At 37.6% G+C, this 14,597-nt stretch overlaps 1 protein-coding gene across 1 annotated transcript in view; it reads right to left on the reverse strand.

The window, feature by feature from the left end:
- The window catches only part of LOC306877469 (E3 ubiquitin-protein ligase SH3RF3-like), a gene marked incomplete at both ends in the record, with an annotated part of 104,334 nt that overhangs the window by 14,004 nt on the left and 75,733 nt on the right, over positions 1-14,597 (reverse strand). The window contains 2 exons of the mRNA XM_079429235.1: positions 3,670-3,773; positions 4,901-5,191. Coding sequence (XP_079285361.1) covers positions 3,670-3,773; positions 4,901-5,191 — 395 coding nt within the window. The remainder of the gene's footprint in view (positions 1-3,669; positions 3,774-4,900; positions 5,192-14,597) is intronic.

Genomic DNA, 14,597 nt, shown 5'->3' on the forward strand with positions numbered 1-14,597 from the left:
TGTGTGTGTGTGCGTGTGTGCGTGCGTGTGAGAGTGTGAGTGTGTGTGTGCGCGTGTGTGTGTGTGTGTTTGTGTGAGAGAGATGTCATGATCAAACCATTAGAGGAAATACAGCTACCTCAGCTGTTCATTGACATGCAGCTCACTCACCCAACATCACTTCAGATAGGCATTAAAACTAGCTGCCCATGGAGTGCAATTAATTTCATAATTTCCATTAACCAATGGTTAAAGAGGATGTGTCAATGTGCCCCCCGGCGTGATATCTCCTATCCCAGTACAGGGCTATGCAGATGATGTTCAGATGGCCTCCAGAGAAGAGAGCGTAATTAAAAACATGCTGGTCAGAACCAATGCTTTTCTGGAATGGTCAGGTCTGGAGATTAAGGACACAAAACGTGCTGTTCTGTACGAGAGGAGTGGAGGGAACAGGTGGGATCGTTCAAAATCTGATAAATGTCCAGTGTTTACAGTAGCAAAAAAAACTATACGGGTATATTCTCTTCATGAGACATATACTTATCTTGGACATAAAATTAATATTGCAGGAGAATGGAAAGAGCAAGTAAACATAATCTTGTCAGAGTTTACATCTAAATGGGACTTGATTGATAAATGCCCACTGCCACTGACTATGAAGCTGGAGGCTATTAGACAGGTGGCACTGTCTAAAGTACAACATCTGATCTCCAACGTTCATCTCCAACAGAAAGTGTTGAGCGAAATGGATAACAAAACAGTGAGCTTAGTGCGAAAGTGTTTTGGACTTACACACAGCACTCGTGATATTATTTTTCATCCCCAATGGGAAGGAGGGTTGGGGGTACCAAACATGATCTGGATTTATACCAGCATGCGGATTTCCCATCTTCTAAACATGCTGAATAATGATGATAAAGACGTTAGGGAGTTGGCTCGATCCTCCCTGTTCTTGGATCTAAGGAGACGAAAGGTGCCGCTGGCCACGGAGTCAGAGCCTCGCTTCCTTGGCTTCAAAAGGAAACCCAGCGGGAGACTGGACACTCATTCTGCTGGCTTTGGTGTCTGATCAGACTGGCTGGACCTGAAAGACCTCTGTGTTAGAACTGGAGTATCAGTGGAGTGTGTGCGGTCTGACTCTGAGAGCGTGAGAGTCTCGGAGGATATCATCACTGACCCCCTGACCTATGTCAGCGTGTCACGTACGGTGGTGATAGCCACCTGCTAACATCTGCAGGTGCCCAGCAAACTCTCCTGGAATTACATCAATACCAACAAAAACAACACTGGACTGGGATGAAACTTCAGGGAAAACTTGCACGTCTTCTCTCATTTCTGAAGAATACTGCACTCAGTGTGTTAATTTCACAGTAAAAGCCAGATTACAAGTTCTCCCTACCAGACTCAACCTCTCTATCTGGTTTCCTACAACTCAGGTTCCTCAGTGTTTGCATCACACTACAGAACAGATCACTGAAACACTGCCACATATCTTCAATGTCTGCCATGTTTACAAGGGAATGTGCATAACACGCCACGACAGAATAATGGACCTGATAGTGAAAGACTTATCAAATCATTTCTCACATTTAGTAAGAATATACAAACATTCCTGTGTAAAACCATCTATGTTTCAGTATCTCAGTAATAATTCTGACACTTTTTCTCATCTGTCTGCTAATACACCTGATGTTGTTGTGATTAATGAGGAGTGTAGAGGTGTTTGTTCTGGAGGTGGCATGTACTTTTGACTTTCGTATGGACTTTTCGTATGACCATCATATAGACCAATTTCATGTAGACGTCACAGTTACGTCACTCGCAGCTGCAAGTGCATGTGGTGGCAGAAACACATGGTAACAGTGGAGTGAAATGGGAAAAATCAACGGAATAAGAGAGAAGAATCGGAATGAGAATCATTTTTATAGAATATCGTCAAAAACGTCATTTGAAGCCAAATGCAGACATTTAAACGGACAGACTAATGAATGAAACCTGCTATGATTAATCTACTTTAAAGCATAAATTTGATTTAAACAATTGGTCTACATAATATTCACATATGCAGTTAATTTGGGAACATATTATATTTGCCCTACAGTTACAGCATGAAATACTATTTAAACCTATATCATTTTACATTTAACGTTACCTATTTTGTCTCACAATTCTTTTTTGAGACTTTTTTCTTGCAAATGCAACTTTATAACTCTATTTAACTCAACAATAGCGAGTTTGTCCATCCTGAGGGGAAAAAAGGCCAGATTTGTGGAATATAACTCAAAAGAGAGAATGAAGAGTTGATTTTTCTTATAAGAATTTTGAGATATAATCTCAACTCAGAATTTTGAAATATTAATTTTTTTTTTAAAAATGATGCATCTCACGTATCACGCATGTCGTGTATGAAATAATGTCTGTGTGCATGTGTGTAAAACAAGAAACTGACGATTTAACGTTATATGTTTAATCATATGTAATTTTATATACATTGTTGTGATGAATTGTGGCTGGAATAATAATGTAGCTGTACAAATAGTTGCCTGCGGAAATTAAAATATATATATACATTTTCATGACTAGATAGACACTGTGAGTTTGTCTTAAATATACTTTAGATGTGAGTCACTCAACGAAGGGAATCCTGTCAGAGCGTCCATCCTTTGAGTAAAAGCGTGTGTGGGTCGGCCGATCTGGTTTCGTCCGTTAAAGTTAACCTTTTTCAAATAACAATCGTGGTCCTGGACAGTGACTGACCTTACATATGCAAGTAAAATCGGAATTTCTCCAGTTATTGTTTACTAACAGGAAAAGGGTCTATATGGCGGAGACATTGCTATTTATACCCATAACAACTGAGTGATATGCTTAATATTGTGAAGATCTGCTGTATGTCATTGGTCCATAATGTTTTGTACATGTACTTAACTGCATCTGTAATATTTATGTCCTTGTAGAGTATTTCTTTTAAGTGGGCTTAAATAAATAGTTAAAATGTATGTATGTGTGTGTGCGTGTGTGTGTGTTTGTGTGTGTGTGTTTGTGTGTGTGTGGGGAGACTAGTTCAGCTCCGACAGTAGCATTTTATTACATCGAGTCCAGAGTCTGTTATTAAAACACTGAGTGATTTCATTACACCTGCAAGAATCACAGGAACAGCTGATGAACAGAGCAGCTCACAATACACACACTGACCTACTGACGGCCACAACACACACATACAGACACACACACACACAGAGACAGAGACAGAGACGCAGACGCGCACGCGCACGCGCACGCACGCACACACACACACACACTCACTTACTCACACACACCCATAAAAGAGAAATGTATAATTTTGATCCATACAATGTATTGTTGGTTATTGCTACAAATATACCTGTGTTACTGATGACTGCTTTTGTGCTGCAGGGTCACATATTAGTTTATATTCATGGTGTCCCAAAATAGCACAGTTGAGTAAACTTAGATGTTCTTAAGATTATCTTAAGAAGTACTAAAGAATAATTTTTAGTATATTAAGAACAAAGCTAAAGCACGGAAATAGAGCAAGTATAATATGGAAGTGTACTAAGTGTACTGAAATAAAGTATTTTACTGCACTTTTGTCCCCTGGGATATTTCAGTACTGCAGTGTGTGGAGCAGCAGGAATAACAGCGCTGTATTAAATCATCCCGACTCACATGTTGAGAGGCAGCTGGACTTTAGTGGCGGCGAGCAGCTCCCCGGATGTTGACGTGAGGCGCGGCAGAACTGAAACTCCTGCGTTTGCTGTGATTGAAGAGTCCTGTGAAGACAATGGATCAGGATCTGATGGAGATTCTGAGTGTGTCACTAATGGGCTCCTGCAGCTGCTGACACGATGCATTATGGGAGCTGGAAATGCACCTTGGGACTCTACATGATCCGTCTGTTTCACTCAGACAAAACTCCAGAGATTCACCCTCACGGGTTCTCATGTTGACCTTTGACCTCAGAACACTAATGGAGCCCAACGCTTTTACAGGGACCAACCAGCTGAGCCCAGGTCAGAGGTCAAGAGGCCGTCTGCAGCTAAAATACCTACTACATTATGTATGTATATATATACACACACACACACACACATACACACACACACACAGCGGATAAAATAAGTATTGAACGCTTAATTTTTCTCAGTAAATGTATTTCTAAAGATACTGTTGACATGAAATTTTCACCAGATGTTGATAACAACCCAAGTAATCCATGCATACAAATAAAACAAAACAATTAAGTTCAGGAATTAAGTTATGTGTAATAAAATGGAATGACACAGGGATTGCACTACTGAAATGTATTTAATACATTGTACAAAAGCCTTTGTTGGTAATGACAGCTTCAAGACGCCTCCTGTAGGAGAAACTAGTGGCATGCATTGCTCAGCTGTGATTTTGGTCCATTCTTCCACACAGTCTTCAAATCTTAAAGGTTCTGTGGCCTCTTCCATGAACTCTGATCTTTAGTTCTGATCTTTAGTTCTTATTGGATTGAAGTCAGGTGATTGGCTGGCCATTCTAGCAACTTTATTTTCTTTCATGTCATGAAAATTTCATGTCAACCGCACCTTTAGAAATATATTTTCTGAGAAAAATGGTGACACGTTCAATACTTATTTTACCCGCTGTGTATATATATATATATATATATATATATATACACACACACACACACACACTATAGATATAATAATTTATATGAATAATAATTGTATTCATATTTATTATATACTGTATTATATATAAATATGTATTTATTTCTGTATTTATTTGTTTGTTTTGCATTTGCATGATAATTTGGGGAAAAATGTGTCAATGAAATAAAGTGAATGGTCTTCAGTGTTTCTGCAGATTGTGGTGTGAATGTGAGGCGGACAGGTGAGTGTCTCTGTACCTGTGTGGCAGGTGCGCTGGAGGACAGGTGTGGGCCGTCTGTGATGCGAGCGGCGGCGCGGGGGTCCGAGGAGCTGATGAGCACAGGTGCGCTGATCTCCATCGAGTGCCGGTTGTTTCCCAGCAACTGTGCCGAGCGCTGCGTCATGCTGAGCGCTGTGAACGAGTGCCGCTTCTTGGCATTCTTCTTCCCTTCTGCGTGTCTGTGCGCACCGTTCCCGTTACAGCTGACGGCTTCTGCGCTCACCAACGGTTTGTCCATCTCCATCAGCTGCTTCGCCGTTTCATTCAGCTGAGGACAAACAGAGCCATCCACAGGGTTGTTTTATACTTGCACAGGGCTACCAACTTTTGAGTCCAACTTGGGAGTGAGAATTCCCACAGCAGGTTGGGGGGGCGGTTGCGTTTGGTTTAATTTGTTATATATATATATATATATATATATATATATATATATATATTAGGGCTGTCAGTCGATTAAAATTTGTAATATAATTAATTACAGGGTGCTGCAATTAATTAATCTAAACTAAATTTGGCTGTGAAAATAACCCCAAAAGATAACTGAAAGCTATTATTGTGTTAAATGTTTAGGCTACAATAGCCTAACATAAAGTATGGAACATAAAAGAAGATAATTTGAGAAACATCTCAGTATTATTTGTTCGTGCAATGAAAGTCACTAGTGACCAAAACAGCTTAGTTACCAACAGTTTTAAAAATACCTTATTTTATGTTGTACAAAAGAAGAAAGTCATACAAGTTTGAAACAACATGAGGGTGAGTAGAAATGATGACAGAATTTATTTATTTATTTACTTATTTAAAGGGATCATATGACGTTGCTAAAAAGAACAATATCTAGTGTATTTGGTGCAATGCAATATGTTTATGCGGTTTAAGGTTAAAAAAACACATTATTATCCACATACTGTACATTATTGTTGCTCTTCTATGCCCCGCCTTTCTGAAACGTGTCGATTTTTACAAAGCTCATCGTTCTGAGAAGCGAGGTGTGCTCTGATTGGCCAGCTATCCAGTGCGTTGTGATTGGCCGAATACCTCAAGCGTGAGGCGGTAATGTTACGCCCCTCACAAATGTTGTGATGCCGTGTCCCAGACGAGACTAAAACAATAAAACCCATTACAAACGAGGCATTTGTTACATCCAGTGGGGACATAATTACTGGATTATTACTGATTATAATGACTTACTGATACTGTCTCTTTACACGTCGCATCACGCTGTGTAAACATTACCATGTCTGCATTTGTGATCGGAGAAATGACAAACAACAAGCACTACTCTAAACTGCTCAAAACTCGCGTTTGAATAGTCAGTAGCAGAAACATACTTACAGGCTGTGAGTCAGAAGCGCCAGACTGTCCTTGCAAAGTTGGAATTGCCCCACTTTATAGAAACAGCTGGCATTGTAGGCTACTCTCCCAGGTTCAGGAAATAGTCCTCCGTAATATGCGCTGCACACACTCTAATATTTGGGTTGCACTGTTCTGGAACAGTGTTGTAAATACAACTTAACCACTGATTTCTAGTTGTGTCCTCTTTTGGAAGCCCAAACAAAGTAGTTTCGCTTCCACAACGAAACACAGCGTCTCCAGGACATGGTGCCAGCGGCAGCAACAATACTACAGACAGAATAATAGTTACGTCTTCTTTCTATTGCCACTGTAGTTGTTCTCAACATTAAAGCTTGTCCTGGCCAATTGTTTTGTGAAAGACATCTTAACATGCCCGATTGGACAAGATAGCCTTGTTAAAACTTGAGTGAAAAAAAATAACTAGGTAATGAAAAGGTTACTTATTTAGTTTAAGTACTGGTAAATGCTGATTGCATTGTATAAGTGGCATTTTTACATTTATTTTATTGAGCTAGTTTCATTCAATACTGAACTTTGTTCTAAAGCTTCTGCTTGTATTTATATGCAGATGTTTTGTTGGCATCACAACACTCACTGGATACAAGACGGATACATAGAGGCAAAACAAGTGGAAAGGTCTCAGAGAAGAGGGACAACCCTCGTGTGTGTGCTCATCTCAGAACGTTGATGGACTTTCAGTATGTATTTATTCAATTGTCTTTTGCAGGAATATTCTAAATTTAATAGAACATAAGCTCAAACAACAGAATTTGTGGTATAATGTTGATTCCAGCATTTTATTTTAATCCCTTTTTTAACCAAAATTCTGTTGAACTTAATATTTTTATAGAAAGTTAATGTTCTACTCAGAACATGGTTTATTTTTTGTGATATAACAGGTATTTGTAGTTATTTTGTGATGCTATGTTATTTTTATGATAAGATTTTAACTGTTGAAAGACTGACATTTTTATTTTTACCAGTAAAAGCCTTGCAATGTCGTTCTGCCAGTTTTAATAAATATTTATTTGCAACATCTTTGACTTGGTTTTTATTCATTTGTAAATGTATTAAGATAGTTCTCATGATAATGCATTTAAATCAGTGTTTTACAGTTTAGTGTTAAAATTATTCCTTGCAGCATTTTCCTTGTTAAATTATTTCAACATCGTCTTGGATTTAGGGGTATTTACAGGATTTTATTGGCTTTTGTTGTCAAGTAAATATTGTACTTTAGTGAGATTATAAAATATTGCTGTAAAATAAACTACAAGTTTAATTCAATGTTACTGTAAAAATACTACTAATTACTGTATTTCACACACACAGTATTATACTGTAATCCATTTTACAGCAATTAACATCATTTTTACAAGATTTTATTGGCAACGTTTTTGCCGGTAACATCCTGTAAATTCTACGGTACATTTTTTACAGTGAATCCCTGTATTTACCTGTATATATTTTTATATTTGCATTTAGTCATTTAGCAGATGCTTTTATCCAAAGTGACTTACAAATGAGGACATTAGAAGCAATCAAAATCAACAGAGCAATAATATGCAAGAGCTATAACAAGTCTCAGTTAGCTAACACAGTGCACGTAGCAAGGATTAAACTAAATTATATAATAATAAAAAGAAAACAGATAGAATAGAAAACAAATAGAGCAAGCTAGTGTTAGAGGCCTTTTTTGCTTTTTGTTAATTATATAATAAATAAAAGAAAACAAACAGATAGAATGCAAAAAGAATAGATAAGCTAGTGTTAGTAAATGAATAGAGTGCAAGTCTAAAAGGGGCAAGATTTTTTAGTTTTTTTAAAGAATAGAATTAGAATAGAGAGTCCTAGAGTTAGAGGGTCAAATAAAGATGGAGGAGATGTGTTTTTAGCGTTTCTTGAATATATATATATATAGGCTTTATATATATATTAAATATATAAAACCCCTGTCAACAGTTTTGTCTGACATCTGGACATTATACTGTGTTTTTAACATAATATTATGTAAAATAACTGTTGCAGTGCTGCAAATCTATTAAGTTTAATGCTATAAAGAATAGCAATGTACAGTGAAAGAATGACAAGACTTACTATTAGCTACTTTTATAAATAACTCAAAAATTCAAATATTGTTCTTTTAATTATGTCTGCATTGCTTGAACATCTTTTTGAGAAATTATATTTCCCCTCATTCTTGTCACTCCTGAAACTTTGCAGCACGAAAAGCACAACTTTTATTCTAATTTTGAACAGATCATATTTAGCCTAGAAAGTGCACAATTGTATCGATTATTTCGAATTTAATGTTTTGCCACTATTTCATTTTTCAAAAATAGAGGAATCGATTTATTACCAAACGTTAGAAAATATATATTTTTTCTTAAATTACTTAAATTACCTTTTTATAAGAATCTAGGACCTAAAAAATGACATTTGGTCCCCATAATGTGATAAATACCAGGTATACACACACACACACACACACACACACACACACACACACCAACAGATCCCTCAGAATTACTAAAGCAATTATTCAGTCTGATTCACTGCCACCGTCATCCGTCTGTCTGATTTAATAACATCCTACACTGCATCATCAACACAAACATCACATTATGCTGATTATGAACCATCTGCAGTAAATCAAACATCAGGAGTGATGAAGAACACAATACACCGTCCTCATCTTCATCTGATGGACCATCAGACGCTCAGATTCATGCTGCTGATCATAACACACATAAGGATGAGATCAAATTAATTTTATTTTTCATATTTCTGTTTTATCTTTTCTCAAATTCTTTTTTTTTTCTAGATTCTGATTTATCTTTTCCCACATTGTCTTTTATTTCTTGCCAAATGCTGTTTATTTTATCCCCCAAAAAATTTTCACATATTTTTAAATAAAATTTAAAAAAACTTTTTTTTTTTCTGGATTCCATTTTAATGGTTAAATTAAATTAAATTATAGTAATCAAAAAGCATGTCTAATTAAATGAAATCATGAAATAAACAGTTTATCAACATTTTATTAAAAGTTTAATAAAAATAACATTTTAGGACCCTGTAAAATCCGTTTTATTTTTTCCTAAATTAATCTTTTTTAAAATTTCAAATGTTTTCCATAAAAATTATTTTTGGATTTTATTTTAATGGTCTAATTACATTTTAATGATCAAAAAGCATGTCTAATCATTTGAATTCATAAAACTTATTAACATATGTTATTATTTATTAAAATGTGCACAATAATAATTCCATATAGATTTTTTTGATTTTTTTATTCTGTGTTGCCTGTTTTAGTTTTTCTGGATTTAAAACTTAATAAAGAAATGTAATCAAAAACAGCGTATAAGTACAGAAGTACATTATATTGCACAAAAGTAATATATTTCTGCCACAGTTTCAGTTAAAGTCAACTTTTATTTTGGTGGGTTGTACAGCTTTGAGTTTTCATGTGCGTTTGTTTCTTTGTTATTTTATGTACACATTTTTAGTAACACTGCTTTAACTGATCAATTAACCGGTCTTTTCTGTATCCTCCATGTCAAAACTAAAGACTAACTAAAGCCAATGACACCATCTGCCAGGAAATCAGTAGGTATCAATGGATTTGATTAATTCGGTGTTGTTTTACTTCACTTAAAAGGACAGAAATCATTATGACAGATCCTCGTACGATAAAAATGAAAACAATATGCAATCTGACTAAACTGATGTTTTGATGAATAGAAACAAAAACAAGAATGAAGAAACAGATCAAAAGTGACTCGAGCCCTTTGTTTCAACTCACAGTCCTGCATTCATAAATATGCTAATGATATGCAAATAGCATGTAAATGAGGCAGATTGATGGACCCCACAGACGCGGTGCGGGTCTCTGCGGACGAACAGCGAGGCCTTCTGAAGGTCATGATATTATTACTCTGACATGAGGTGGTCAGAGCAAATGAATCGCATGCATAATGCGCGCACAGACACGTTACAACCGATCTGACATCACAATCACTATGTTTCCATCCACCTATTTTTGCGCATTTTGGAATAGCGCATAAAAAATGTAAAAAAACGCTGGATGGAACGCATTTACCGAATAAACTGCACCATGCGTATCAAAAAAGTCATGTGACTTTACACGATGGGACGGGATAACTTGACTAACCAGTGGATTGATCTCGTTGCACAGCATCTTAAATGTTGTTTTGGTCGTTCTGAAATGCTTGAGCAGAGTCTGTCTGTATAATTGTCTTAAACGACTGCGTTCCCAAACAGCAGCATCCGCCTCCGAAAGCAATGACAGCATTTATTGTGTTTCCTCTGCTCGCTCTGAGGCACAATTTATTTATTATATGTGTGACCCTGCAGCACAACAGCAGTCATGAGTAACACAGGTATATCTGTAGCAATAGCCAACAATACATTGTATGGATCAAAATTATACATTTCTCTTTTATGACAAAAATCATTAGGATATTAAGATCATGTTCCATGAAGATATTTAGTAAATTTCCTACCGTAAATATATAAAAACTTCATTTTTGATTAGTAATATGCATTGCTAAGAACTTCATTTGAACAACTTTAAAGGAGATTTTCTCAATATTTAGATTTTTTTGCTCCCTCAGATTCCAGATTTTCAAATATTGTCCTAACAAACCATACATCAATGGAAATATTACTTATTCAGATTTGTTTTTTAAAAATGACCCTTATGACTGGTTTTGTGCTCCAGGGTCACATATACAGTGCTGCTTGAAAGTTTGTGAACCCTTTAGAATTTTCTATATTTCTGCATAAATATAATCAAATACCAAAATCCTCAGATTTTCATATAAGTCTTGAAAGTAGACAAAGAGAAACGAATCAAACAAATGAGAGAAAAATCTTTTCTTTGTCATTTATTTTTTGAGAAAAATGATCCAGTGTTACATATCTGTGCGTTGCAAAAGTATGTGAATCTCTTGGATTAGCAGTTAATTTAAAGGTGAAATTAGAGTCCATCTGGGCAGAGGTGTTTTCAGTCAGTGCAATGACTATCAAATGTCAGTACGTGACCGGTTTTATTCAAAGAACAGGGATCTATCAAAGTCTGATCATGTTTGTGGAAGTGAATCATGTCACGAACAAAGGAGATTACTGAGGACCTCGGAAAAAGAGTTGATGTTGCTCATCAGACTAGAAAAGATTACAAAACCATCTCTAAAGAGTTTGGAATTCACAGTCAGACAAATTGTGTACAAATGGAGGAAATTCAAGACCACTGTTACCTTTCCGAGAAGTGGTCGACCAACAAAGATCACTCCAAAGCAGGACGTGTAATAGTCTGTGAGGTTGCAAAACTTCCAGGGTAACTTCTAAGCAACTAAAGGCCTTTCTCACATTGTTAATGTTCATGAGCCCAGCATCAGGAGAACACCGAGCAACCATGGTGTGCATGGCAGAGCTCCAAGAAGAAAGACACTGTTCTCCAAAAAGAAAATTGCTTGCTAAAGATCATGTGGACAAGCCGGAGGGCTACTGGAGAAAGGTTTAATGGATGGATGAAACCAAAACAGAATTATTGGTTTAAATGAGAAGCTATTATGTTCAGAAAACACACAGCATTCTCCCATCTGTGAAACATGGTGGTGGTAGTATCATGGCTTGGGCTTGGGTGTGTTCTGCTGCATCTGGTCCAGGACAGCCTGCCATCATTGATGGAGCAATGAATTCTGAATTATACCAGCAAATTCTAAAAGGAAAACGTCAGGACATATGTATAAGAACAGAGTCTTAAGAGAACGTGGGTCATGCATCAAGACAACAACCCCAAGCACACAAGTGCTTAGTGATGGAGGGAATGATGAGAGAGAAACTAGCACTGACATCACACGTGCATTTGTGGAAATAACCGTAATAATCATGTGAAGTTTCTGGCGGGTCGTGTTACTCTCGTGCACCGGTTCGTTAGGATCCTGGCGTGCGGAAGTTCGTGAACTTTGAAATGTTCTTGATATAGGTCAAGCTCCGGCTTCAGTCGCGCAGGGAAGCAAGAGTTCAATAATAGAGCCCATCACATGGTGTAATTACGGCACGGGAAGACGACAAAAAGAAATATCACAAAGCGGCAAATGTGCAGCGGAATAATGACAGGCTGTCACACGCGCACAGAAATATATGCATGTGTGTGAGTGTGAATAAGAGTGTGCATGCGTATGTGCATGCGTGTGTGTGTGTGTGTGTGAGAGAGAGTGTATAAGTGCGTGCATGTGTGTGCATGCGTGTTTGTGAGTGTGTTTGAGTTAGAGAGTGTATAAGTGCATGTGAGTGAGTGTGTATAAGTGCGTGCATGTGTGTATATGCATGTGTGTGAGAGTGAAAAAGAGTGTATGCGCGTGTGTATATAAGTGAGCACGTGTGTGTGTGTGTGTGTGTGTGTGTGTGTGTGTGCGTGTGTGAATGTGTTTGTGTGAGAGACTGTATATGTATGTGTGTGCATGTGTGTATATGCCTGTGTGTGAGTGTGAATGAAGTGTGCATGTGTGTGTGTGTGTTTGAGTGAGAGAGTGTATAAGTACATGTGTATATAAGTGTGCACGTGTGTGTGTGTGCACGTGTGTGTGCGTGTGTGTGTGTGTGTGTGTGTGTGTGTGTGTGTGTGTGTGTGTGTGTGAGAGTGTGTATAAGTGCATGCGTGCACGTGAGTGTGTATAAATGCTTGTGTGAGAGAGTGTGTATAAGAGTGTGTGTGTGAGAGAGAGAGTATATACACGCTTGTGTGTGAGTCTGTATAAGTGTGTGCATATGTGTATATGCATGTGTGTGAGAGTGAAAAAGAGTGTATGCGCGTGTGTATATAAGTGAGCACGTGTGTGTGTGTGTGTGTGTGTGTGTGTGTGCGTGTGTGAATGTGTTTGTGTGAGAGACTGTATATGTATGTGTGTGCATGTGTGTATATGCCTGTGTGTGAGTGTGAATGAAGTGTGCATGTGTGTGTGTGTGTTTGAGTGAGAGAGTGTATAAGTACATGTGTATATAAGTGTGCACGTGTGTGTGTGTGCACGTGTGTGTGCGTGTGTGTGTGTGTGTGTGTGTGTGTGTGTGTGTGTGTGTGTGTGTGTGTGTGTGTGTGTGTGAGAGTGTGTATAAGTGCATGCGTGCACGTGAGTGTGTATAAATGCTTGTGTGAGAGAGTGTGTATAAGAGTGTGTGTGTGAGAGAGAGAGTATATACACGCTTGTGTGTGAGTCTGTATAAGTGTGTGCATATGTGTATATGGGTGTGTGCACGTGCGTTTGTTAGTGTGCATGTGTGTATAGACCCGTTTAGGGCCTACGTCACAGCGCTAGCTAGAGGCAAAACACCGGGAAAACTGGAGGAGGCCCATTCAAACCAGCGCAGATTCGGCTACATGAGGAGCTTAAAATATTATCTTGTTGTGATGTTGCCCGAATCGATGTTGTAGAGGCTCCCATTTGAAATTTTAAGGCATACTTCATGCCACTGCCAGACAAAAAAAACGATGACAGCTGTGGTTAAACGAGATATTTAACCACATAAATCAAAATTGGGATTTATACATCACCGGAGAGCTGAATAAATAAGCTTTCCATGGATGTATGGTTTGTTAGGATAGGACAATATTTGGCTGAGATACAACTATTTGGAATCTGAGGGTCCATCCTTTGAGTAAAAGCGTGTGTGGGTCGGCCAATCTGGTTTCGTCCGTTAAAGTTAACCTTTTCAAATTACAATCGTGATCCTGGACAGTGCATCTATACCTTATATATGCAGATAAAATCGGAATTTCTCCAGTTAGTTTTAAAAAACAAGCCAAACAGACTTCATAACTATAGCATTATTGAAGCGGTCAGTGGGATCTTTCTGCCACCAATAAGCTCCGCCCACAGAAAAACGTCACAATGTTTACTAACAGGAAAGGGTCTATAGGTGCGCGTGATTCTGCCTGTGTGTGAGTGTGTGTATGTGTGTATGTGTGTGTTTTATGAAGCTGTAATCGGCGTCTGTGACTCGGAACGTTTCTCTCTCTCTTCACCATGATCTCACCACAGTATTCTCTGATTCTGCTCTGTTCACTTCAGCGTTTAAAGGAGTGTTTGTGGCAGACACTATCATCACTAAACCTGTCAAGAACATCCAAAGAATTAGTGAAAAATGTTGTTTAAAAAAAATGAAGCCCGTTTTAGAATGATTTGTATTGCAACTTAATTGTCAAGAAAATTAAGCACATTTTCCCTGCAGATTCTCATTACTGTAATGAAAAGATAAACAAATAAACGTTAATAAATTATATATAAAAATTGTATACATTT

Source organism: Barbus barbus, assembly GCF_936440315.1.
Source record: "Barbus barbus genome assembly, chromosome: 11".
Lineage (NCBI taxonomy): Eukaryota > Metazoa > Chordata > Actinopteri > Cypriniformes > Cyprinidae > Barbus > Barbus barbus.